Below are 26,081 nucleotides of genomic sequence, written 5' to 3' on the forward strand. Positions count from 1 at the left end.
ATGCATTTTACTTTCTAACGGTGTAACAATGTATGGGTAAGTATTTAACAATTATTTATACAATGCATTATAAGCTGCATAATTAATGCATTAAAAATAGATTTCATAATGCATTATATATAAAGTGTTACCGAAAACCTTGATGACAAGTAGTAAGCCAGATAGGCTTATTATATACAAATCAATCTCCGTTTATGTAAGCTTCTTTAAAAACCATTATCATTTTCCAATCAGATCGAGGTCGAATTGTGTCATGGCACTTGGCTGTGAATCACATGTGAAGCAGGTGATTATCGTTCCTGCCATCACAGATGACGGTTCTCTGCATTCTTTGCTCTTATCTCGGTCATTAAAGCAATCTCCGCAGTAATTATGAATCATAAAGACGATCGTGTTGGCCACCTTATCTAAGGAATGTCAAAGGAATCCAGGGCATCGTAACATCTGCGCGTTGTCATGAAAATCAAACTCTTCGCGAGCACGTTTCGATAGTTTTATCTGCACAGCTGAAACCCTGCATGCACGTATTGCTCTCAGTAACCATCTTGATTGGGTGTGCCTTCCCAAAATCTGTAAACCATACATGTTCATTTGAAGCGTGCATATGCCTGTGGCCCAGCACCATACTGTTACCGACCCCTTAATGAACTCAAACTGTTCGTTTTCAAATCGTTTCGACATCAAGGCATTTCTAGCAGCGGTGCGTAACAAGTTATATTTCAGAGAAACCTGCCTTACGAGAGGAAAGCCGTACTTCTCACAATTTTGCTTTATGATCCATAAGAAAGTCAAGTTGTGATTCCTTTGACGCATGTTTAACCTCAGGACAAGCCAATAAACGCTCTGTTTCTTCACAGACTATATTTTTTAGGGCCAAATTGGAGAATGATTCACACGAGGATAAGTAGACCTCGCTAAAGGCCACGTACTCTGAATATTCTTCAATTTAAAAATTGCACATAAAATCTATATAAGGATAAAGTCATATATTTTCAGAAATGTGTGATTTCGGTTCTAAAACAGAAACTATTATGGAGCCTAAAGGGTGCAGCTGTACTAACAAATAAAATCATGTCAATGGTTAAAAAAAAAAATATATATATATATATATATATATTTTTTTTTTTCATTGAACTTTGACTTTTTAAGTTTTAAAAGAACGTCATGCTATATTTGTTTCTGTTAGCGTATACATTTTGCATTCTGCACTCTTTAATTACATAACTTAATTACATGGCAATCCTCACGTTTTAAACAACGTCCCTCCAATTAAACACTTCCTAGCTCTTGACTTTAGAGCGCCATGTAGTGAATGGCTCTTAATTAGCGAGGCTTCAATATAAAGCTGGAGGAAGCCACATTTACGCAACCAGCACATAAGGACCTGTGGGAAGAAACACAATAGTCATTGTCTCCAGGCAAGAGGTTGATTTCAAGAGCTCATACTGTGGGAATAAACTCTCACCGGCTAATTTCCTGAGCATTCAGTGTCAACTACCTGTTACATTGGTTTGAAATAATAAGTGCATTCACATTTACTACTGCATCTCTTAAACACTGGCTCCAACTGCATTGAGAACTCATGCACTGCATGCTTTTTTGTTTGAAGGAATTCGGTCAGATTTGGCCAATGCAATTAAAATGGTAAGTGCTTTGAAATATATTTTAATGCATTTAATGCATTTCCTCCAAACCAGTAGCTCTTTGCATTTTGCATTGCATGAGGAAACTTTTTTTGTACGACAAAGCTATTTTGTTTAATTATGAATTAAAAATATGGCAACACTTTACAATAAGGTTCCATTTGTTAAAAACAATACATTAGTTACTAACAATACAAAATACTTTAATTATTTTTTTAAATCATTTATCAATCAATGTAAATTTCAATATGTACTAAAACATTTTTTGAGCTAACATGAACTAGCAATAAATATATAAATAACTAATGTTAATGGTGTTTGATTTGCATTGTTAGTTAATGCATTAACTAATGTAAGCAAATGGGATTGTAAAGTGTCTCCAACTATTCAATAAAAAATATTGCAGTAGAAATAAATATAAAATATGGATACTTCATGTGCAGATCGAAACGTACATCAGAAATAGTTCGTTTAGCTCTGATTAAAATATTTATTTTCCCAATAGTGAACATAAATATATCTTTATATACTTTTGCAAAATATGTGTTTTACTTTATTATAAATAAAGTTTAGTATTGGGAAAAATAAAGTGTCTGTAGACGTCCAGGCGTCAGCGGCATCCGCAGCCCTCTACGACCATGTCCTGGTAGTTTTTTAAGATCACCCGCTCGTATTCGTCCAGATAGAGCAGCGAAACCGGGCTCAGGTCCGTGGGAACGCAGCAGGCCCGGGGGATGTTGCTGTTCACCGAGTTCACCAGTGTCTGTACAATAGCATGGTTGGTGGAGTTCAGGTGGTCTGCCAGTGGAAACGGACACTCGCCCTGGCAGTAAAAGGCATGGTAGCCCGGCGGGGCGACTATCCAGTCGTTCCACCCCACGTCGCTGAAGTCCACATAGAGGGAATGTCTCCTGCAGTTGGCTTTGTGCTTCTTCCGCTGTTTGTTTGTCCGCACTTGCCTCTTCTCGCGAGAGTGCAGCACGTTTCCCTTCCCGTCGTGGCTATAGGTCACCAACAGGGGCCTGATTTGGGGCCAGGTGTCCTCTCTGTCGTGCAGGGATCTGCTGATGCGGACGTGTCTTTTAGAGTCCTCTTCCGCATGATCCGGGTGAACTATTTCCACCACGAAGCCGTGGTTGGGATGCCCATCCGCAGTCCACCTCGTGACCGCGGGGCTCACATCGAAACTCTCCCACTTGCTCAAGCTGTGCTGAACCAGCCTGGTGTCCAGGAGTCTCGTGATGGGTTCCTGAAAGGAACCGGACGGTTTGAAGATCTCGTGAATGTTAATGCGGTGAAATCCCTCGCTGCCGTTGATCACGACCTGCTCTCGGAAAATCCGCAGCTCCGCTGACGTCACGAACTCCTCGCCCGGGATAGAGCTCAGGTTGAAGAGGAACCGCTGAGTCGTCTTTCCGCTCGAACTGGACAGGTCCTCCATGGATTCTGGAAGAAAACCAGTCGTAACGTTTATGGGAAGCTTTGGCTTGTACTCTGTCGAACGTCTTGTTTACACTCAATGACTTTTACTGACCTCTCACTGGACACACTGGTTAAAATGCTTGATTGTTGTTTTGCTTATCACGGTTAACACAACATTATTATTTAAAAGGGAGTAAACTTAACGCAAAAGGGCACTTCTAGTTCATGTTGCATGCCATCCATTTAACATTTATGTAAAACTTAAAAAAAAAATCACTTGCAACTCAATTTCTCTTTAATGATATTAAAACATATTATTAGTAATATTAGTATAAAAACGAATTAAATATACATTAAAACAATTTACAAATGTAAAAATGTATTTAATCATGAGAGAGAAAAAAAATGCACTTGTAACCCTATAAATATAGCTACAGGTGTATATGGGACTTTTTTTTCTTTATATAAATAAACTGCCATTTCCTCATCAAACAGTCCTGTCAGGCATGAAGGATAAAGCCGATAAGAAGAAGAAGGAAAAAAGCAAAAAAAAAAAAAAAAAAAGCAAGAATTTCGAAAAGGTGGTGGAGAGGGAGAGCTCGTGAAGAAAACACTTGCTTACCATCATGGTGGAAGCTCCTGACTGTATTCGCGCGACTCGCAGATCTTTCCGAGCCTTTCCCTAAAGATCCCTTGGGTCTGTTGCTGTTGTTCTGCTCCGCGTTCACCGAGTGCATCGAGAACAAGTCCATCATGTATTGCGGAACCACCGCAGACCTGCTGGGCCTCGGTCTGTGTTTGAGTCCAAACATGCTCAGAAGTCGAAGTTCAAACGCGTGCAGGACGTCCCGAGACAGAGAGGAGCGGCCGGTCTGGGGCACGAGTCCACTGGAGCCTCCAAAGAACACCTGAGTGACCATCAGAACCATCAGAGCGCAGCCGGAGGAGACCATGATCACCGCGCTAAACCTGTCAGATCAGAGACGAACGAGATCAGATGGGCTCGGGCCAGGAGATGTGACCATATTCCGTGTTTGATCGAGCCATCGTGAGCGTTTAGAGGATCCTTCGTGCATCAGAGACACCTTGAGAGCCGCTTCACGGAGGAACGCAGCTCTGCGCTAGATCCATCTGGATAGGAGAGGCTCCGTGAGCCAAAACCTGTCATAATAATAGATCTGCGCTCTTAAAATAACACAAAGCGTGAAAGTCGTACTTATAAACGTAAAAACCTAAAATCTCTTAAACGAGAAGGACAAAACGGATTCGATCGAGTGCATTCGCGACACTCTCCGTAGGTGTACAAGTGCAGGACCTTCAGATAAAGTTCAGTTTAAACTCCAAAAGCGCAGCTGATCTTCTGTTCATGGCACATTGATGCTCAACGCAGTTATAAGCTGCTCCTCTTTTATAAATCCCCGTTTCACTCAGCTCCATCTATTAGAGATCAACAAAGAAAGCTGTTTATCTGAAGAAAACAGTGGGAGACTTCCACAGGAGCGCCCGCCTCTTCTCACACACATTCAACCGTCACCGCTTTACAAAGACGAGCCGTAGGTGTCGAAACGGAGGGATGTACGCGTATAAAGTCCACTTCACTGACAAATAAAAAGCTTCTTTCTTGGCGAGGAGTGAAACAAGTCGCGAGTCTCGCGACGAGGGTTTGGGTATGTGTGTGTCCTTCACGCGCAGCGCGCAAGTGTGCAAAAGCGTCTCTCTCTCTCTCTCTCTTTCCTCGTGTCTTTAACCCTCTCATGTCATGACAAAATTCATCAACTCTGGATATTAAGGGCTTCGTGTGGGGAGATGCGCTTTTGGAGAGCTCAGAGATCGACCTGGGGGAAAAAAATGGGAAGTTTCTGCTTTATTCGTATTACATTTAATAAAACATACTTAGGAATTTCCATTACTTTTGTCTTATAATTCAATTAATCATTGATCTATCATTTAGAATAGCTACATTTAGATCCCAGACATTAATAAGTAACTTTAAATTAAAAAAGGACGCTCACTAGCGATCATATTCGGAGTCAGTGCGCCAACTTGTGGCAACAAAAGATAATGTGAAGTAGGAGACTCTAATAATTTAAGACTAGGACTTTTATTTGTTCTCATGATATGAAATGTATACAGGTTGTGATCCAGGTCCAATGCATCAAAACGTTAACATTTCACATATCTAAAATATTAAAAAAATGTAAGCCCATGTTAGAATAAAAAAAGGAATTTATTATAATAATTTATATAGCGCTCTAAGCACTCAAAGTTTATTTTTAAGATATTTGCATAACAGGTCAGTCTTATGCATCCACATTCTACCACCATGTCCTCAATTTCTCAAAAGAATCACAATATTATTAAAGCAGTTATGAAGCACCATTAACCATTTTAATCTTTGAGAAATATTTTTGCATTTAAAATTAATTTCCACACCCATCCACCACCGTGTCTTCATAATGTCTCAGAACCACATTATCATTATTGTCAGCATGGAGATGGGGGACGGTTTAAAGGGAGCGCAGCAGGCCTGAGGCGTCCCTTTAGGATCAAACGAATGGACCAGTGTCTGCAGGATGGCGTGGTTTGTCCCATTCAAACTTTCGGGTTCTTCTGGACCTTACTGAAACGGATTCAATGACACCACCACCAGAGATGTGCACAACTCTTGTATCCGAGCAATTTGGAGCTGTGAATGTGTGCTTTCCACATATGCATGCTCCTGAAGCGTGCTGCTGCAATTCAACATGCATCCCGTAGTTCTTGCCTGACTTTCTCCAGGTTTTACCCAGATCGGTCAGATTGACATGCACAGAAGCGTGTGCACCAGGCCCGAGCGACTGAGACAGGAGTAATTTACGGCTGGGGTCCTGAGTCACTCCCTTCAGTGTGGTCCTTAAAACCCTGTACAGGTCCACGCTGAAAACACGTGGTCCCAGGTGAGCCAGATCCTGTTTGAGCTTCATTTCCAGCTGCGCAAAGGAGAGTTGCTCAACATCCTCCAGCACCGACATGTTGAAAAACAGATGCTTTCTCACACAATTAAAGCAGTGGACGGCTGGAGCAGAGATCAGACTACCTGTTTGGGGGAAAACAAGCTTTGTGTGATGCTGCAAGTGGGTCATTCCTGTTCCACAGAACCTTTTGAATATAACGTGAAAAGGTGGTATAAATTATATTACAAGCTTCAGTTTAATTCCTCATTGGGATATGTATCTAATTAAACATTTGCTAATTTGGATAACATTCCAGAACGGAAATCGGCGCATTGAATGAATTTTAATTTTGCTGACATGAATGTTTTTACAGAGGGGATTTGGGACTTCTCCAATGTCTTTTAAAATCACTGATGCATGAATCAAAAAACTATGTCAACACTCGGGAAGAAAAAAAAAAGAGTCTCTGATATGAACAAACACAACCTTTAGAATATGGATAGGAATAAAACTGAATTTTGCTGTATGTAAGTGCTGCTGAGATGAAGATACTCTTTTTGAGGAAATGGCATTTAAAAATACATAATGAAATCAAAAGACAAAGTGAAAATGGAAATAACAGGTGAACAATATTTGAACAAACCCCTCAACAACATTCAGAATATAGAAGGGAATAAAACAGCCTTTAAAGAAGAGTTGTACAGACAGGAATAGATATAGTTCAATAGAATACACACTTAAAGATGTATTTTGGATGTTTTCTCCCTACAGTAATAAACCACAAATTATGAAGATGAAAATCTCAAAATTGACCAATGCATTAAATGTTTTGCATGTAGTGCCTAGTTATTTCTAGTATGGGCATAATGAATGTCATAATGATTTGAATATTTTTGTATAAAAATATTTTAATTCAAAACAAGGATAAAGCATAAAAATAAAGCATTCTGATACAGTGCTACAATAAAAAAAAAATATGTATATAATATATTGATTAAATATTTACTGATTAACGAACTATTGTGCTTAAACATTCTTATTTATTTTTTTTACATTTAGGATTTTCTAAGCTGATGTTAATAATCAACTCCTAAAATCCCCAACCTAAAAAAAAGAAAAAAAAAAAGAAGAAAAAATGATAATGAGTCAATGGATGTCATACAGTAAGAGTATAAGAGCTATAAAATCAACGTGGAGCAGCTCAGATTAAACTAATTGAATGCATAGTCGATATAAAAACTGGATGACGAGTAATTTCCTACTGCTAAATTCTGAAAAAAAAAACCAGTGGTGTTAATTATAGGACCTAAAAACTCTGCATGTAATAACCTAGAACACTGTCTAAGATGCCCTTTTACTATTTGGCGCCTAAACTCTGGAATAACCTACCTAACATTGTTCGGGAGGCAGACACACTCTTGCAGTTTAAATCTAGATTAAAGACCCATCTCTTTAACCTGACTTACACATAACATACTAATATGCTTTTAATATCCAAATCCGTTAAAGGATTTTTAGGCTGCATTAATTAGGTAAACCGGAACCGGAAACACTTCCCATAACACCCTATGTAGAAGAATGGCATCTACGCTAATGTTAGTCTGTTTCTCTCTAATTCCGAGGACACCATAGCCACCAGATCTCGTCTGTGTCCAGATCAGAGGGTCACTGTTTGTGTTTTGATTGCTGACGATGGTTTTAACTCTGAGCACAATGTGACACATCACTCTAAAAATACTAGAATAAATATAAAAAATATAAATCTTTTCATGTATGATGAAACAAACAATTTCTTCTCTGATTAACCTTGGTGTGGGATTTTTGATGCTGGATTTATGATCATTTTCACACTCGTCATCAGACAACAGCTCTCGGTCCGTCTGTTCAGGATCCTTCCTCGGCATCAGAGTGTTCATGTTCTTCATCAGACACATTCCTGCAGTCATGTAAAGACTCTGACGAGACACAATGGATTGATGCATCAGGCTCTTCCTGATAACAGGTTCCTGGCTGAACTCTGGGGCAGCATTCCATCAATGCATGAAAAATGAACGCTAGAAGCTGTAAACAGACCCTGCAGAGCAAAGTCTTGGAGTTGACATTATTATTTATTATAAATAAATAAATTACATAAATACAAGATAATGGTAATTATTAGTAATAATAAATAAATAAATAAATAAATAAATAAATAAATAACATATTTTCCAATAAATAAAGTAAATAAAATAAAATAAATTATATCAATATATATTTGAATGAAAACTGAGAATATATAAATTATGTAACACATTAAATATTTTACAAAATATTATAAATACTACTACTGCTACTACTACTACTACTAATATATGATATATATATATATATATATATATATATATATATATATATATATATATATATATATATTATTAATAATATATATAATAATAATTAAATATATAATAAATTAGAACAATTTTAAATAACAATAATTGAAAATATTTAAATTATATTAAATATAAAACAAAAAAATCCAAAAACAATGATGATGATGAATATGCACAATAATTATAATAATAATAAAAACAATATATAAAAACAAATAAGCTAAATTATATAAATATATGTGGGATGTGTGTGTGTGATATCCAAAAGAAATATATAAATATATACAGAAATTATAATTTTTGTTGTAAACGGACAGTTTATTTTTATAAATATTTATATAAAAATTTAGAAATTATATAAAATATATTCAATAATAATAATAATAATAATAATAATAATAATAATATAAGGTTGTTGCTTTGCATGCTTCTTTCCATGCTTGACCTCAAAATCTACAAAGAAATGACATAAAATTATGTAACTGTTAACTGTTAAAAACATATATATGCTAAATACATGACATGCAAAATGCTAATGCTGGAGAAACAGTCACTGGTGCGGTGTGAGGTTACAGCGCGAGCATTGTCACTGGAAACACAATATTGTGTGTGGTCTTGTCAGGATATGAAATACGGCCGTTTGAATAACATGACATTGTGTTCACCCCGTCATTCATCACAAACACACGTTGTGCTCTGAGGTTTCCCTCCTGATCTTCAGTTTCACACACACAGGACGCAGAGAAGATGTGCTCCATTATTCCTCAAAGTGATGTCAGCTTCACTGTGATGATGTTTTTCAAACCTCACATTTCACTTGATATTAAAAAATATTCTGTGTAATGGGGAATTTGACCAAATTAAGCCCAAAAGCTCACCTTTCACTGTTTACCTTCCCCTTCAAATTATGACTGTCACCCACCTCTCCCTAGAGCTTAAGTCTGAGTAATATCTCATAATGTCCGTAAATAATATCCTCCTCTTGTTTTTTTTTTTTCCGGTTCCTCTGTATATCTACTGTATTATCATTAACATATAATTGTTTTTTGAATTAGATTCTATTTTTATATTTTCCTGTTTTCACTTTAAGTATAGTTAAAATATTAGTATTTCTTGTTTTTGTTTTAGTAGTTTTTTTATTAGTTTGTTATGACGTTTTAGTGTTAGTTCTTCAAATTAAAAGTAAGTGAAAATGAGATATGTTATAGCTGAAATAAAATGTGAATACATTTCATTAATAAAATGATCAAACAATGGCTTATATTTTTTATATTTTATTATTATTAATTCAGTTAATGTTCATGTGTTTTTTTTCATGTAACTTTTTTTGAGTAACAATAATAACCCTGATATTAGAATATATATTGATATATAGCATAAATATAATTAAATGTGTACTTAAACACACATTTCATATCTGTAATACTCAAAGATTTCAAATTAGTCTTCGGAAATTTGGCTTGGAGTCTATACTTAGAACAATTGTAATGAATGCTGTTATAAATTTACTTTGACTATTTTTAGTAAAAGTAAAAAAGGTTTACTGCATACTATTATTATTTGTAATAACATTAGTAAACATTTCAAACAGTATGTTGCATTGTTGTCACATGAACATTATGATGAATGCTCATGCAGCACACACTGTAAAGATATAATTACTGAAATAAATACTTACATTTTATTTTTATCGAAATGTACCATGTCTTTAGGTATAGGTTAGGGTGAAGCTAGTGGACTTGATATTGGTTATTTAGTTTACTGCATACAGTATGTTCTTAAAATCAAATGTTAAACAGTACACAATATGCACAGATAAAGATTTGAAAATGTATCATCTTCTATTGTTGTCAAAAAAACTCATTGCTTTACTAAATCCATGTCGCAAACACAAATCAAATAAATATAATTCAGCATTTTTGAAACAGTTCGGAATAAAAATTACATTATTTTAGCAGTATGCTGTTTTTCTCTCCGCATGAACCTTCCTTTTTCAGTTTGATGAATAAACTAGAAATATATCCCAATTTTAATATCGCTTTCTTGACTCATGACTTACTTCACAATTTATTTTTCACACAAAATATTATTATTGTATGGCATTCTGAACAAACCAGTGTTTTCAATGACATATTAGTATGTATCTCTATTACTAAGCACCTTTTGAGAGCCAGACCTGCAATGGAAGCAAATAAAGCTCAGTAAAATTACAGTATCAATAAGTATTGGTCATGCAAGTATGCATCTGCTGTATTTGATGCAACGTGACACGCAGGAGTTAACCACATAAACGCTGCAGTTGTTTAACACTCATGCTGGAGAAACGCAAGGAGGTGAGAACCTCCTGAATCAATACGGAGAAGCTTCACTGCATGATCATGGTTTGGATGATTCTGAATGCTTTTAAGGTTACAGCTTACATTCACAGAGACGATTTTTCATCAGACTTTGCACCGGGGGAACATTCATCTTCACGGTGTCTATCTCCTTGATGAACACTTCACATAATTACAGCCTGAAGCTCTTCTAGACGTTACATCAATGCCACAAACAATCATCTGGTGTCTGGCACCTCGCTGGGTCATCTGTGAGGTGGATGAGGAAGATAACAACCTTTATCACAGCTAAACACATCAGTTACATAGACTGTGATGTGGCGTTTAGTTGAACGGTGGAAAACAGCAATGGGTGGTTGCTGGAAGGACCCAAAATCATTCCTAATCTTTCCCATTGTTTTGATGTGATGTGTTGCAATAACCTGAGAAGGAAAAGAGGTTGATTTACAGATTAGCTCCTGATAGATTTTACGTAAGCAGTGCTTGATTTCTGAACATCATGGTCTGATCATTTGCCTCGGATTATGCAAGGTTTAGAGGAGTTTGTTTCTTCATCAGATTTGGAGAAATGTATCATTGCATCACTTGCTCACCAATGGATCCTCTGCAGTGAATGGGTGCAAACAAGAAACCATGCTGAAAGTCACATCCAGTCAATTACCTTTGATTGTGGAATTGGACATTAACAACCGCACCTTCGGGACAGGTAATCGGAGTGCCAGCAAATACCACAGAAGTTTAGCTAAAAGCAAAGGTGTAGACAATCTCATCCGCAGCCATCAGCAAAGGACTAATTGTTACCAAGAAGGTCTTCCTCCGCTACACTGAAAGCATGCAAAAAGCTTTTTTAATAGTCATGCCATAGAACGAATACATACTTCCAGTAAAAGTATAGTAACATAAGACCCAGATATCTGACTGTAGAGGAAGTAACCGTACATCCATCTGGTTGCAAACTGTAGTCTACTGTGAACGGTTTTAGGTTCAATGAGTAATTGGTCTTCTCGGAATTTAATAGGAGAAAAATGGTCATCCAAATTTTTAGATCACACACTGTTAGCTTCGATGACTCACAAGTCTCAGATGGTCTCATTGAACTATATAGTGGAGTAGCATCAACATAACAGTAGAAACTAAACCCATATTTTCTAATAATATTACCAAGGGGCAACATGTAGATTGAAAATGAAGGATCCAAGACAGATCCTTGCGGCAATCCATATTTTACAGGTGAAAAATTAGATGGACCCCCCTTACATAAGTGTAGCGATCAGAGAGGTAGGATCGAAGCGATCTTAGAGCCTGCCATTGAATAACTAGGTTTGTAATCAATCTATGATTATGTTATGATCTATGCGGTCAAATGAATCGCAAAGATAAAGTAAAACTAGCAAGGAGATCAATCTCATCTTTAGTGCACCAATCCAAATGGTTTAACTAGACAGGAGACGCAGAAAAGGTTTTCCTCATTTATTGAAAGTCAGCCCCCCCATTTATTGAAGACCCGCCAAAGTCTTCTGTCGCCCTTGAACCATTACAGGACCGAGTGAGGCCTTGCCTTCCCAATGAACACCTAGAAAAGAGCAAATACCAAAGTTAAGTAGAGCATGTGAAGTGTCAGAAGCGATCTTAAAGCAGCTACCTACCCCCAATAGGAGCATCACGTCCCCCTTCAGGACCACAAGTTGAGTCACAGCAAGCACAAACCTGGTGGTTCCCATCAGCAGCAAGCCACCTGCAACAAGAACAATCAGACACGGCAGCTTCATCATGTTCTTAAGCAGCATGAACATACCCGTTGGAAAAGGAACAGGATTTGTGGAGAGCGTCACTGGGTGCAGAAGCGAGAGTGGCCTTCACGGTACACGTTATGTAGATCTGCAAGAGACACCGGTAAGGGTTCACAAAACCAAAGCAGATGGGAAGAGGACTCCGATTCAGTCAATATACGTACAGAAGGACTGGATCCTCCCTGGAACATGAAAGCCTCCAGCTGGAACCGGATCTTGTCTTCCTGGGTCCGAGGCAAGAACTGGGAGCTGGAAGCCGTAGCCTTGGCATCCACAAGGCACCTGATAAAGAGTGGGTGACAATTCAAAGAGTCTATAGCAGCAAGTCAACAGACCTTACCCTAATTCTCAGGGACCGTGTGTAAAGAGCAGCTCAAGAACAGAAACTTCATGCATAAAGTGCCAGGATTCATTCTGCATCACAATATGGCTAATTGCTAAGCTTTGGGACAAATGCTCACGTCACACAATTGACTCTTTAACAGACTGCGATTACATAAAGCCGGTCAGTGTAAGCTGGGCGGTCACCATAGTTAATATCTTCCACAAAATGTAACTTCTTTACTGGAGAGAAATATACTACATTCAGATGCCAGTCAGTGTCTTCATTTACACTTATTCATTTAGCTGACACTTGTCCAAAGCGACTTACAATTGCAATACATGTCAGAGGTCGCACGCCTCTGGAGCAACTAGGGGTTAAGTGTCTTGCTCAGGGAAACATTGGTGTTTCATAGTGGATTTGAACCCGGGTCTCTCACACCAAAGGCATGCATCTTATCCACTGCGCCAAAACCACCCCATGTGAGGAATGGCTAATTTTTGCATGCATTTAAGACTTTATGCCCAAACAGAGGTTTAGAAGCAGTTGCCCATGTCAACCATGTTTTTGGGTTTAACACCTTAGCAAGTTTGTAGATTGAACCAATTCCTCTCATAGCACAAAAGACTTAATCAGTTTTAGAGTATCAAGTGACATTGCTTTACCCATGGTTCTCAATGAGGGAATATCTCGGAACAGAAGTCACATCAGGTACTTGGGTGGCCACACAGCGGTCCACAAACACACGCAGGGGGACGTGGTTGTACACCTTCACAGATGCCTCAATATTAATAATGTCACCCAAGTAGTACACATTTGAAGGCCTCTGATTGGCCCAGTCATCTGCAAGAGGAAAGAACGGTTTAGGCATGGCCTCATTTCACAAGGCTTAAGATCTAAAGAAACTACACAAACCCAGCATGAGCTTCATGGAGAACACCAAAACATCCTGGCCAACCTCCGTTGAAGCATAAGGAACCCAAGTTGGACTCAAAGCATCACTGCTTACATTATGAAGCCTGTAGTTCAAGGAGATACCAATTAAACAGTCTTCCGGTTGCAGCCCCTCAAGAAACACGGCATAAAAATAAGACTTCCAGTCAGTCACTTACCTCTGATAGTGGCATTGAATGCCCACAACTGCACCCTCAGTACGGGTAATCGGTGTGCCAGCAAATGCCACAGGACTGTAGGTAACAGCAAAGGTGTAGACTAGCTCATCCACGGTCATCTGTAAGAGAAGGAAGATGTTACCAAGTTGGTTCGGTTCAAATACACTTAAGGTTTAAAAAAAAAAGAGGGGGTATCTTAGCAGCCGTGCCATAGAGCTACTTTCTCCCTAAAGCAGCTTTATCAGATTTCAGAAACTGAAAGGTTGGTTTAACATTTAGATAACAATTGACACAGATGAAGAACCTTTATTGGTTAATCCAGTAAGACATACAGTAACAGTTCTTACCATCAGCACACTATTGCAGTCCTGTAGTGCATATTCAAGGATGAGCACCCCAGAGGCAGAGTCCTCACCAACAACAGGACAGCCTCCCATAGACAAACCAGATGGCTGGATCAGTTGACCATTGCTGAACATATCCTTCTTCACCTCCACATGAACCCGGTCCTCACTGCATTGAACAGCCACACTACTGGGAGTCACAGGTTTCCTCAACTGGAAGTTCACCGCCAACTCACTTTGCACCTCTGGAACGATGGGAAACTTCCAGTCCAAAGGCTTGACTGGACCCTGCAACAGCTGCTTCTCCTGAAGACCAAGAGGCTCTTGCGCAAATCCTCCGTAGTCAAGACTCTGGAACTGAGAAGCCTTTTGGAAAGGATTCAAGAACCCTTGAGAAGGAAGAGCAAGATCTCTGGAAGCTGAAGTTGATTGTGGCTTCTTGCTGCTTGGACTTTGGCTGCGTCTCAAACTTCCCAATGCATTCTTCAGATCAAATACCACAATCACAGCCACCACTAATACACCTTGCAAAAAGCCCATCCTGACAAACTTTGACACAGCGTCCACTAGTGCTAAGCTTTGTCATTAAGTAGCTTTATATTAAGGTGGCTCCTCACCTTTCAGCTTAACTGATTACCTTTGATTCTCCTCTGGGCTTGTAGAGTTTATTCATTAGCAAATGAGAACATTCTAGAGCAGTGATCCTCAAATCTGACTCGTGAGATCCACTTCCCTGCATAGTTTAGCTCTAACCCTAATCAAACACACCTGAGTCTGCTAAATATTGTCACCAGGATTGTTAGAAAATCAGAGGTAGGTTTCTTTGATTAGGGTTGGAGCTTTTATTTTACTGGAGGAAGCAATATTGTAGATTATAGACTCTTAAATTAAAATGATTGATTAATTTATTGCAAACATGCAGGTTTTTGCATCACATGACATTAACTGATGGACTAGAGTCGTGTGGATTAATTGTAGATTTTGTTTGATCAAAAAGTACAAGTTGTTGATTTTGAGTTTTAAATGGAAATCAGTTCTTGAAGCGTTAAAATTAGTCAGTCATCAAAACTGAAATTAATATTAATAGTGAAACATGGATCCAGGGGGTTAATAAATGTCTCCTGAAGTAAATCGATGTGTATTTGGAACAGAAACATCCATATTTAAAACTTTATGAACCATAATCTTTATCTTACACTAATGGATGAATGCAGGTCCATGCGAGAGTGGTGTTAACAATATTAACAACTGTACCGCACTGCACCTCTCATAGGGGAGAGCAGGGGCGAAAGTACCATTTGTCAGAAAAACTTCATTTTAAAAGATAATGTTGTAGACAGAGATATATTTCTGCTGTGGCAAGTAACTCAGAAGTGTGGTCTAACAATACCAGGTGGTATTTTGTAGAAATGTAGAAAGACTTCAGTATAATTTCACTTTGAACATAAGTTGCACATTGTTACTTTCAACCCCATCTGTTGGGACGAAAGTAACACACAGGTGGGTCAAAAGTAACACAACAATACAAGCTAGATTTTTTGCTGTTACTCTTATTTTTCTTAAGTATACCTGATTGTGACCTTGTTAATAAATAACTGCAAACATATTTTGTCCTTTATCTTTTCAAAACAATTATTAAATTACATTTTCATATTTTCATTTTAAATTTAAGTTTAAGTTTCATCAGATGTCTTAAAACCTGACTGTATTTTTTTTTATTGTAAATTTCAATGTATTTTTATATAATAATAAAACAATTCTACAGAATGCACAATATAAAAATTTAATCACATTAGCATAATAAAAAAAACTCTAAACATAATGTAACAGTAGGCCTATTTATGTTTCCATCCAGTTGTTTTTATGCATGAATTAAAAATGTGCATTAAAACATCTGGAAACACTGCAAATTCACAGGTGGAGGTGTACAGGCTAAGATATGGCTAAAACCTAAATATAAATGTGATGTAGGAGCTGCCCAGAGAGAGATGTTCCTCTATGTCCAGAAACACCGTCTCAAAAACATCTGGATAAAACCAGACCTCTGTCTGTCTTTCTGAACCTCACTCTGACATATTCTTTTGGTATAATATCAAATTAACATTTGTAAGAAATGATGCAAGACACATAAAATCGCTTTGTTACTTTCGTCCCGTGTTACTTTCGCCCCGGTTCTCCCATCTCCCCAGCACTTGGCATACTAAATGGCGACATTATCTTTTCTCAGCGTAGCTGCGGTTTTAACCAAGTAAAACTAATTAGTCAAACCCAAGTTAAAGAGTAATAATGTGTATTTGATCAGATATAGCCGCAGATCAAAATTATGTAATGCATTATTTGAATGCTTAGCCAAAGAGATTTTTATGTAGATTTAATTTCAATCTGGACTTCAATTATCACCTATTAACTGCCGTAATAAAGCTGGGAATAGCCAGGACATTTTTAAAACCAATTGTATTCAGATGAAAGTTGTCATATGCACCTAGGATCGAGTGACTAAATTATGGGGCGATTTTAGTTTTTGGCTTAACCATCCCTTCATTAGCAGTTTCAATTTGAGTATTGTGGCCAATGATTTATAGCGATCTACTGCACCCCCCCCCCCCCCCCCAAAAAAAAAAAAAAAAAAAACACACATTACAACAGTACAGCACAAGAGAGATACATTCCACTTTTCTGGATTAATGCATCAGAAACAGGGGGGTAGAATTAAGGGGAGACACATCCCAACTAATATCCAACGACTGCTAAACTGTCCCTAGAATTCATTTATCAATTTAACATGTAATTTCACATCTGAAATGTTATACCAATGAGATTACCGAAGTTAAAGTAAATGGGCCATGTTAAAAACTGCACACATTCGAGGACACACATTTAATTTTTTAATGGATATGTAGTCACACACACCAGAGAATAGCAATACTGCATTTAGAGCAACTCACAGGTATTGCACCCAATTCCAGACAGTCCAAAACTGTTCATTCACTACAGGAATTAAAGTTGCATCAATGGGTTTTAAGTGGTGTTTGACAAAATGGAGCAAACTGAAAGCATAAGCTATGGCTTAAAAGGTTGTGCAGAAAGATACACAACCATCAAGACTAGGATAAAATCATTATGAACATTTACAGTTCAGGACAAATATAATATGTACTGACATTTATTCAGACTTGTGAAACTTTGGCAAACAAGCTTTAAATGAAAACTAAGTGACTTGAAACTAGCCAAAAGGTCTACCAGAAGTGGGTTACTTATTGGGTGCAGGGGTTGCAGTTACTTGGGTTTGTCCTTAAGGTCAAAAGGAAACCAACACCCTTGAGAGACCGTTCCTAACTGAAGGTGAAATTCCAGAAGAGAGACGATCAAAAACTGGAAGGGCACTTTTAACAAACCATTGATCTAAAAGTATGTACCAGCAGGTGCCCACCCTGGTCTAGAAGATAATCAAGGAACATGGGGAAACTAAAGAAACTCTACTTGATGCAAGGAGACAAAAACTGACAAAGCAATAAGTACACCATGTGTACAAATGAGCTGCAGTGCTTCAGGGAAGGGAGTGCTGAAGTAGAAAATTTGAGGCAGAGACTGGATTGGCAGAAAAAGTTATAGCATCATGGGCAGTGGATTCCACTTAGTTAAACTGAGCTTTAACCAAGTTCACAGTAGGTCTGGCATTAAATCCAAAGTTAACACTCCCCTACGGAGAAAGGGAGCGCTTCGTTCTAGAAAGAACAGTAGGACTACAACTTTCCCAGCGCATTCAAAGCCAAACTGGTTAAGTAACAAGAAAACCAGAAACAATAGGTTTTTCCGTTTATTGCAAGACAGCTATGGGTCCCCCCCAGCCCAGTTTACTGAAGACCAGCCAAAGTCTTCTGTCGCCCTTGAACCATTACAGGACCGAGTGAGGCCTTGCCTTCCCAATGAACACCTAGATAGAGCAAATACCCAAGTTAAGTAGAGCACATAAAGTGTCAAAAGATCTTAAAAGCAGCTACCTACCCCCAATAGGAGCATCACTTCCACCATCAGGACCACATGTGGAGTCACAGCAAGCACAAACCTGGTGGTTCCCATCAGCAGCAAGCCACCTGCAACAAGAACAATCAGACGCGGCAGCTTCATCGTGTTCTTAAGCAGCATGAACATACCCGTTGGAAAAGGAACAGGATTTGTGGAGAGCATCACTGGGTGCAGAAGCAAGAGTGGCCTTCACGGTACACGTTATGTAGATCTGCAAGAGACACCAGTAAGGGTTCACAAAACCAAAGCAGATGGGAAGAGAACGCGGATTCAGTCAATATACGTACAGAAGGACTGGATCCTCCCTGGAACATGAAAGCCTCCAGCTGGAACCGGATCTTGTCTTCCTGGGTCCGAGGCAAGAAGTGGGAGCTGGAAGCCGTAGCCTTGGCATCCACAAGGCACCTGATAAAGAGTGGGTGACAATTCAGTGAGTCTATATCATCAAGTCACCAGACCTTACCCTAATTCCCAGGGAAAGAGTGGGAAAAGAGCAGCTCAAGAACAAACTTTATGCACCAAGTGCCATGATCCATGCTGCATCCCATTATGGCTACTTGCGAAGCTTTGGGACAAATGCTCACGTCACACAATTGACTCTTTAACAGACTGCGGTCACAGTCACATACAGCCGGTCACTGTAAACTGGGCGGTCACCATAGTGAATATCCTCCACAAAACTTAACTTCCTTACTGGAGAGAAAGATACCACACTGAGCTGCCAGTCACGGTCTTCATGTGATGAATGGCTAATTTTTGCATGCATTTAAACTTGATGCCCAAACAGAGGTTTAGAACTAGTTGCCCGTGTCACCAGGTTTGTGGTTTTAACACCGTAATAGGTTCGTAGATTGAACCAATTCCTGCCAGAGCACAGAAGATTGTGGGTAACATTAGCCATTAATGTGTACAGGTCCACACTTCAAAAACCTAAGATGAAGTGGCCTGGGACTTTTGGCATATGCTTTTTTCTAACAAGCTACACTTCAGACAAAAATCTCACATGCCATTTAGGATGATAGTATGAACAAGGAGACGGTCATTCTCAGCCATGACAATAAGCACCAAGAGGAGCAAAACCTGTAGTCACTTGACACAACCCAATTCTCAGGTACCAAGTGCTCCCTGAACAAATGTAATCAGCTCTAGAGAATCAAGTGACAGGACTTTACCCATGGTTCTCAATGAAGGAATATCTCGGAACAGAAGTCACATCAGGTACTTGGGTGGCCACACAGCGGTCCACAAACACACGCAGGGGGACGTGGTTGTACACCTTCACAGATGCCTCAATATTAATAATGTCACCCAAGTAGTAAACATTTGAAGGCCTCTGATAGGACCAGTCATCTGCAAGAGGAAAGAACGGTTTAGGCACGGCATCATTCACAAGGCTTAAGATCTAAAGAAACTACACAAACCCAGCATGAGCTTCATGGAGAACACCAAAACGTCCTGGCCAACCTCCGTTGAAGCATAAGGAACCCAAGTTGGATTCAAAGCATCACTGCTCACATTATGGAGCCTGTAGTTCAGGGAGATACCAATTAAACAGGCTTCCAGTTACAACACCACAAGAAACAGAAGGGTCACTTACCTTTGATAGTGGCATTGAAGGCCAACAACTGCTCCCTCAGTACGAGTAATCGGCGTGCCAACAAATGCCACAGGAGTGTAGGTAAGAGCAAAGGTGTAGACAAGCTCATCCGCAGTCATCTGTAAGAGATGGAAGTTGTTACCAAGTAGGTTCTTTTCAAATACACTTCAGGTTTAAAAAAGGGGGGATAAGCAGCCATGCCATAGAGCTACTTTCTGTCCCCCAAAGCAGCTTTGCTATCAGATTTCAGAAACCGAAAGATTGGTTTAACATTAAGGTAACGATTTACACAGATGAAGAACCTTTATTGGTTAATCCAGGAAGACATAACGGTTCTTACCATCAGCACACTATTGCAGTCCTGTAGTGCATATTCGAGGATGAGCACCCCAGAGGCAGAGTCCTCACCAACAACAGCACAGCCTCCCATAGACAAACCAGATGGTTGGATCAGTTGACCATTGCTAAACATATCCTTCTTCACCTCCACATGAACCCGGCTCTCACTGCATTGAACAGCCACACTACTGGGAGTCACAGGTTTCCTCAACTGGAAGTTCACCGCCAACTCACGTTGCACCTCTGGAACGATGGGAAACTTCCAGTCCAAAGGCTTGACTGGACCCTGCAACAGCTGCTTCTCCTGAAGACCAAGAGGCTCTTGCGCAAATCCTCCGTAGCCAAGACTCTGGAACTGAGAAGCCTTTTGGAAAGGATTCAAGAACCCTTGAGAAGAAAGAGCAGGATCTCTGGAAGCTGTAGCTGATTGTGGCTTCATGCTGCTTGGACTTTGACTGCGTCTCAAACTTCCCCAAGCATTCTTCAGATCAAATACCACAATCACAGCCACCACTAATACACCTTGCAAAAAGCCCATCCTGACAAACTTTGACACAGTGTCCACTAGTGCTAAGCTTTGTCATTAAGTAGCTTTAAATTAAGGCGGCTCCTCACCTTTCAGCTTAACTGATTACCTTTGATTCTCCTCTGGGCTTGTAAAGTTTATGCATTAGCAAATGAGAACTTTCTGGAGCAGTGATCCTCAAATCTGTCTTGTGAGATCAACTTTCCTGCAGAGTTTAGCTCTAACCCTAATCAAACACACCTGAGTCTGCTAGATATTGTCATCAGGATTGTTAGAAAATCAGAGGTTTCTTTGATAAGGTTGGAGCTTTTATTTTACTGGAGGAAGCAATATTGTAGATTATAGACTCTTAAATTAAAATGATTGATTAATTTATTGCAAACATGCAGGTTTTTGCATCACGACATTAACTGATGGACTAGAGTCGTGTGGATTAATTGTGGATTTTATTTGATCAAAAAGTACAAGTTGTTGATTTTGAGTTTTAAATTGAAATCAGTTCTTGAAGCGTTAAAATTAGTCAGTCATCCTAAACTGAAATTAATATTAATAGTAAAACATGGCTCCAGGGGGTTAATAAATGTCTCCTGAACTAAATCGATGTGTATTTGGAACAGAAACATCCATATTTAAAACTTTATGAACCATAATCTTTATCTTACAAGAGATCTCTCCAGCACTTTGCATACTAAATGGCGACAGTCTTCTCATGCATGAGGGGAGTAAAGTGTGTTCTGATTGGCTGCTTCAGTAGCAATCGTTTAAATTAACTGAAACAGGTCAGTCCATTGCCACAGCCAATCTCTCATGAACACACGTTCTGGTTAGCAGAAGCTAGAGATTATATTTTATAAAGTTTTAAACATGGATATTTTTCTTTCAAATACACATTGATTCGCTTCAAAACCCCTTTATGAAGCCCCAGAACTTTGTGGAGCGCTTATGGACAGTTTTTTGGAATTTGAAGTTTAATTCAATTCAAGTTTATTTGCAAAGCAACTTTACAGGTTGGGTAGCTGCACATCAGTGTAGCTGCTGTTTCAGCCAAGTAAAACTAATTAGTTAAACCCAAGTTAAAGAATAATAATGTGCATTTGATCAGATATAGCTGCAGATCATAATTATGTAATGCATTATTTGAATGCTTGGCCAAAGAGATGTTTTTCTTAAGTAGATTTAATTTCAATCTGGACTTCAATTGAATATCACCCATCAACTGCCATTATAAAGCTGGGAATAGCCAGGACATTTTTAAAACCAATTGTATTCAGATGAAAGTTGTCATATGCACCTAGGATCGAGTGACTAAATTATGGCGCAATTTTAGTTTTTGGCTTAACCATCCCTTCATTAGCAGATATTGTTTCAATTGGAGTATTGTGGCCAATGATTTATAGCAATCTACTGCACCAAAAAAAAAACACCTTACAACAGTACAGCACAAGAGAGATACATTCCACTTTTCTGGATTAATGCATCAGAAACAGGGGGGTAGAATTAAGGGGGGACACATCCCAACTAATATCCAACGACTGCTAAACTGTCCCTAGAATTCATTTATCAATTTAACATATGTAATTTCACATCTGAAACATCATACCAATGACATTACTGAAGAAATTGAAGTAAATGGGCAATGTTAAAAACTGCACACATTCAAGGACATGCATTTAATTTTTTTTAATGGACAAGTAGTCACACACCAGAGAATAGCAATACTGCATTTAGAGCAACTCACAGGTATTGCACCCAATTCAAGATGGTCCAAAACCGTTATAGAAGTTCACTAAAGGAGTTAAAAGTTGCATCAATGGGTTTTAAGTGGTGTTTGACAAAACCGAGCAAATTGAAAGCACAAGCTATGGCTATTAGCAGCTCCCTATGTAAAGAATACAAATGGAAAAAGGTTGTGCAGAAAGATACACAACCATCCAGCCTAGCATAAAATCATTATGAACATTTACAGTTTGGGACAAATAAATGTACTGACATTTATTCAGACTTATGAAATGTTGGCAAACAAGCTTTAAAATGAAGACTAAGTGACCTGAAACTAGTCAAAAGGTCTACCAGAAATGGGTAACTTATTGGGTGCAGGGGTTGCAGTTACTTGGGTTTGTCCTTAATGTCAAAAGGAAACCAACACCCTTGGGAGACTGGTCCTAACTGAAGGTGAAATTCCAGAAGAGAGACGATCAAAAACCGGAAGTGCACTTTTAACAAACCATTGATCTAAGAGTATGTACCAGCAGGTCCCCACCCTGGTCCAGAAGATCAAGGAATATGGGGAAACTAAAGAAACTCTACTTGATGCAAGGAGAAATAAAACTGACACAAAGCAATAAGTACACCATGTGTACAAATGAGCTGCAGTGCTTCAGGGAAGGGAGTGCTGAGGTAGAAAATTTGAGGCAGAGACTGGATTGGCAGAAAAAGTTATAGCATCATGGGCAGTGGATTCCACTTAGTTAAACTGAGCTTTAACCAAGTTCACAGTAGGTCTGGCATTAAATCCAAAGTTAACACTCCCCTACGGAGAAAGGGAGCGCTTCGTTCTAGAAAGAACAGTAGGACTACAACTTTCCCAGCGCATTCAAAGCCAAACTGGTTAAGTAACAAGAAAACCAGAAACAATAGGTTTTTCCGTTTATTGCAAGACAGCTATGGGTCCCCCCCAGCCCAGTTTACTGAAGACCAGCCAAAGTCTTCTGTCGCCCTTGAACCATTACAGGACCGAGTGAGGCCTTGCCTTCCCAATGAACACCTAGATAGAGCAAATACCCAAGTTAAGTAGAGCACATAAAGTGTCAAAAGATCTTAAAAGCAGCTACCTACCCCCAATAGGAGCATCACTTCCACCATCAGGACCACATGTTGAGTCACAGCAAGCACAAACCTGGTGGTTCCCATCAGCAGCAAGCCACCTGCAACAAGAACAATCAGACGCGGCAGCTTCATCGTGTTCTTAAGCAGCATGAACATACCCGTTGGAAAAGGAACAGGATTTGTGGAGAGCGTCACTGGGTGCAGAAGCAAGAGTGGCCTTCACGGTACACGTTATGTAGATCTGCAAGAGACACCAGTAAGGGTTCACAAAACCAAAGCAGATGGGAAGAGAACGCGGATTCAGTCAATATACGTACAGAAGGACTGGATCCTCCCTGGAACATGAAAGCCTCCAGCTGGAACCGGATCTTGTCTTCCTGGGTCCGAGGCAAGAAGTGGGAGCTGGAAGCCGTAGCCTTGGCATCCACAAGGCACCTGATAAAGAGTGGGTGACAATTCAGTGAGTCTATATCATCAAGTCACCAGACCTTACCCTAATTCCCAGGGAAAGAGTGAGAAGAGAGCAGCCCAAGAACAAACTTTATGCACCAAGTGCCATGATCCATGCTGCATCCCATTATGGCTACTTGCTAAGCTTTGGGACAAATGCTCACGTCACACAATTGACTCTTTAACAGACTGCGGTCACAGTCACATACAGCCGGTCACTGTAAACTGGGCGGTCACCATAGTGAATATCCTCCACAAAACTTAACTTCATTACTGGAGAGAAAGATACCACACTGAGCTGCCAGTCACGGTCTTCATGTGATGAATGGCTAATTTTTGCATGCATTTAAACTTGATGCCCAAACAGAGGTTTAGAACTAGTTGCCCATGTCACCATGTTTGTGGTTTTAACACCGTAATAGGTTCGTAGATTGAACCAATTCCTGCCAGAGCACAGAAGATTGTGGGTAACATTAGCCATTAATGTGTACAGGTCCACACTTCAAAAACCTAAGATGAAGTGGCCTGGGACTTTTGGCATATGCTTTTTTCTAACAAGCTACACTTCAGACAAAAATCTCACATGCCATTTAGGATGATAGTATGAACAAGGAGACGGTCATTCTCAGCCATGACAATAAGCACCAAGAGGAGCAAAACCTGTAGTCACTTGACAACCCAATTCTCAGGTACCAAGTGCTCCCTGAACAAATGTAATCAGCTCTAGAGAATCAAGTGACAGGACTTTACCCATGGTTCTCAATGAAGGAATATCTCGGAACAGAAGTCACATCAGGTACTTGGGTGGCCACACAGCGGTCCACAAACACACGCAGGGGGACGTGGTTGTACACCTTCACAGATGCTTCAATATTAATAATGTCACCCAAGTAGTAAACATTTGAAGGCCTCTGATAGGACCAGTCATCTGCAAGAGGGAAGAACAGCTTAGGCACGGCATCATTCACAAGGCTTAAGATCTAAAGAAACTACACAAACCCAGCATGAGCTTCATGGAGAACACCAAAACGTCCTGGCCAACCTCCGTTGAAGCATAAGGAACCCAAGTTGGATTCAAAGCATCACTGCTCACATTATGGAGCCTGTAGTTCAAGGAGATACCAATTAAACAGGCTTCCAGTTACAACACCACAAGAAACAGAAGGGTCACTCACCTCTGATAGTGGCATTGAAGGCCAACAACTGCTCCCTCAGTACGAGTAATCGGCGTGCCAACAAATGCCACAGGAGTGTAGGTAACAGCAAAGGTATAGACAAGCTCATCCGCAGTCATCTGTAAGAGACGGAAGTTGTTACCAAGTAGGTTCTTTTCAAATACACTTCAGGTTTAAAAGTCCTTCTGTCCCCCAAAGCAGCATTGCTATCAGATTTCAGAAACCAAAAGATTGGTTTAACATTAAGGTAACGATTGACACTAATGAAGAACCTTTATTGGTTAATCCAGGAAGACATACAGTAACAGTTCTTACCATCAGCACACTATTGCAGTCCTGCAGTGCATATTCAAAGATGAGCACCCCAGAGGCAGAGTCCTCACCAACAACAGGACAGCCTCCCATAGACAAACCAGATGGCTGGATCAGTTGACCATTGCTAAACATATCCTTCTTTACCTCCACATGAACCCGGTCCTCACTGCATTGAACAGCCACACTACTGGGAGTCACAGGTTTCCTCAACTGGAAGTTCACCGCCAACTCACGTTGCACCTCTGGAACGACGGGAAACTTCCAGTCCAAAGGCTTGACTGGACCCTGCAACAGCTGCTTCTCCTGAAGACCAAGAGGCTCTTGCGCAAATCCTCCGTAGCCAAGACTCTGGAACTGAGAAGCCTTTTGGAAAGGATTCAAGAACCCTTGAGAAGAAAGAGCAGGATCTCTGGAAGCTGAAGTTGATTGTGGCTTCTTGCTGCTTGGACTTTGACTGCGTCTCAAACTTCCCCAAGCATTCTTCAGGTCAAATACCACAATCACAGCCACCACTAATACACCTTGCAAAAAGCCCATACTGACAAACTTTGAC

At 39.6% G+C, this 26,081-nt stretch overlaps 4 protein-coding genes and 1 pseudogene across 6 annotated transcripts; all 5 read right to left on the reverse strand.

The window, feature by feature from the left end:
- Positions 1–1,174: 1,174 nt before the first annotated feature.
- On the reverse strand, positions 1,175–4,743 carry LOC113060810 (bone morphogenetic protein 2-like). Of its 3 annotated transcripts, none has more exons than XM_026230011.1 (3): positions 3,688–4,743; positions 2,965–3,089; positions 1,177–2,892 (listed from the first exon to the last, which is right to left on the reverse strand). In XM_026230011.1, exons 1-3 carry the CDS (start codon positions 4,016–4,018, stop codon positions 2,254–2,256), a joined length of 1,095 nt encoding a protein of 364 aa, XP_026085796.1. In that variant the 5' UTR covers positions 4,019–4,743; the 3' UTR covers positions 1,177–2,253. The 3 variants fall into 3 exon arrangements, with proteins under 3 accessions (XP_026085798.1, XP_026085796.1, XP_026085797.1); XM_026230012.1 differs by having other exon boundaries at positions 2,968–3,089; positions 3,688–4,742; XM_026230013.1 differs by having other exon boundaries at positions 1,175–3,089; positions 3,688–4,040.
- An 868-nt stretch (positions 4,744–5,611) lies between these two features.
- On the reverse strand, positions 5,612–6,432 carry LOC113060811 (protein DVR-1 pseudogene; annotated as a pseudogene).
- Positions 6,433–12,169: 5,737 nt separating this feature from the next.
- LOC113060813 (zona pellucida sperm-binding protein 3-like) lies at positions 12,170–14,829 on the reverse strand. Its single transcript, XM_026230015.1, has 8 exons — positions 14,278–14,829; positions 13,931–14,049; positions 13,734–13,837; positions 13,484–13,661; positions 12,661–12,778; positions 12,502–12,584; positions 12,353–12,441; positions 12,170–12,279 (listed from the first exon to the last, which is right to left on the reverse strand). The coding sequence occupies exons 1-8, from the start codon at positions 14,812–14,814 to the stop codon at positions 12,200–12,202; spliced, it is 1,308 nt and encodes a 435-aa protein (XP_026085800.1). The 5' UTR covers positions 14,815–14,829; the 3' UTR covers positions 12,170–12,199.
- Positions 14,830–18,078: 3,249 nt separating this feature from the next.
- On the reverse strand, positions 18,079–20,817 carry LOC113060812 (zona pellucida sperm-binding protein 3-like). The gene is made up of 8 exons (XM_026230014.1): positions 20,238–20,817; positions 19,898–20,016; positions 19,722–19,825; positions 19,473–19,650; positions 18,588–18,705; positions 18,429–18,511; positions 18,280–18,368; positions 18,079–18,208 (listed from the first exon to the last, which is right to left on the reverse strand). Exons 1-8 carry the CDS (start codon positions 20,772–20,774, stop codon positions 18,129–18,131), a joined length of 1,308 nt encoding a protein of 435 aa, XP_026085799.1. The 5' UTR covers positions 20,775–20,817; the 3' UTR covers positions 18,079–18,128.
- Positions 20,818–23,396: 2,579 nt separating this feature from the next.
- Positions 23,397–26,081, reverse strand: LOC113060814 (zona pellucida sperm-binding protein 3-like). The gene is made up of 8 exons (XM_026230016.1): positions 25,529–26,081; positions 25,214–25,332; positions 25,038–25,141; positions 24,789–24,966; positions 23,906–24,023; positions 23,747–23,829; positions 23,598–23,686; positions 23,397–23,526 (listed from the first exon to the last, which is right to left on the reverse strand). The coding sequence occupies exons 1-8, from the start codon at positions 26,063–26,065 to the stop codon at positions 23,447–23,449; spliced, it is 1,308 nt and encodes a 435-aa protein (XP_026085801.1). The 5' UTR covers positions 26,066–26,081; the 3' UTR covers positions 23,397–23,446.

This window comes from Carassius auratus, chromosome 42, assembly GCF_003368295.1.
Source record: "Carassius auratus strain Wakin chromosome 42, ASM336829v1, whole genome shotgun sequence".
Lineage (NCBI taxonomy): Eukaryota > Metazoa > Chordata > Actinopteri > Cypriniformes > Cyprinidae > Carassius > Carassius auratus.

Excerpts from the sequence above, each read along its gene's own strand:
- LOC113060810 (XM_026230013.1), bottom strand. The coding sequence starts at position 4,018 with ATGGTCTCCTCCGGCTGCGCTCTGATGGTTCTGATGGTCACTCAGGTG. Across the intron at positions 3,090-3,687 it reads CAGGAGCTTCCACCATGATG|AATCCATGGAGGACCTGTCC; the intron begins GTAAGCAAGTGT and ends GTTTTCTTCCAG.
- LOC113060813 (XM_026230015.1), bottom strand. The coding sequence starts at position 14,814 with ATGGGCTTTTTGCAAGGTGTATTAGTGGTGGCTGTGATTGTGGTATTT. Across the intron at positions 13,662-13,733 it reads CTCCATGAAGCTCATGCTGG|ATGACTGGGCCAATCAGAGG; the intron begins GTTTGTGTAGTT and ends TTCCTCTTGCAG. Across the intron at positions 12,779-13,483 it reads TCCCTCATTGAGAACCATGG|GTGCCTTGTGGATGCCAAGG; the intron begins GTAAAGCAATGT and ends ACTCTTTATCAG.
- LOC113060812 (XM_026230014.1), bottom strand. The coding sequence starts at position 20,774 with ATGGGCTTTTTGCAAGGTGTATTAGTGGTGGCTGTGATTGTGGTATTT. Across the intron at positions 19,826-19,897 it reads CTTCAATGCCACTATCAAAG|GCTCCATAATGTGAGCAGTG; the intron begins GTAAGTGACCCT and ends CCTGAACTACAG. Across the intron at positions 18,369-18,428 it reads TCCTGTTCCTTTTCCAACGG|GTGGCTTGCTGCTGATGGGA; the intron begins GTATGTTCATGC and ends TTCTTGTTGCAG.
- LOC113060814 (XM_026230016.1), bottom strand. The coding sequence starts at position 26,065 with ATGGGCTTTTTGCAAGGTGTATTAGTGGTGGCTGTGATTGTGGTATTT. Across the intron at positions 23,830-23,905 it reads AGGGAGGATCCAGTCCTTCT|ATCTACATAACGTGTACCGT; the intron begins GTACGTATATTG and ends TGTCTCTTGCAG. Across the intron at positions 23,527-23,597 it reads AAGTGATGCTCCTATTGGGG|GTGTTCATTGGGAAGGCAAG; the intron begins GTAGGTAGCTGC and ends TGCTCTATCTAG.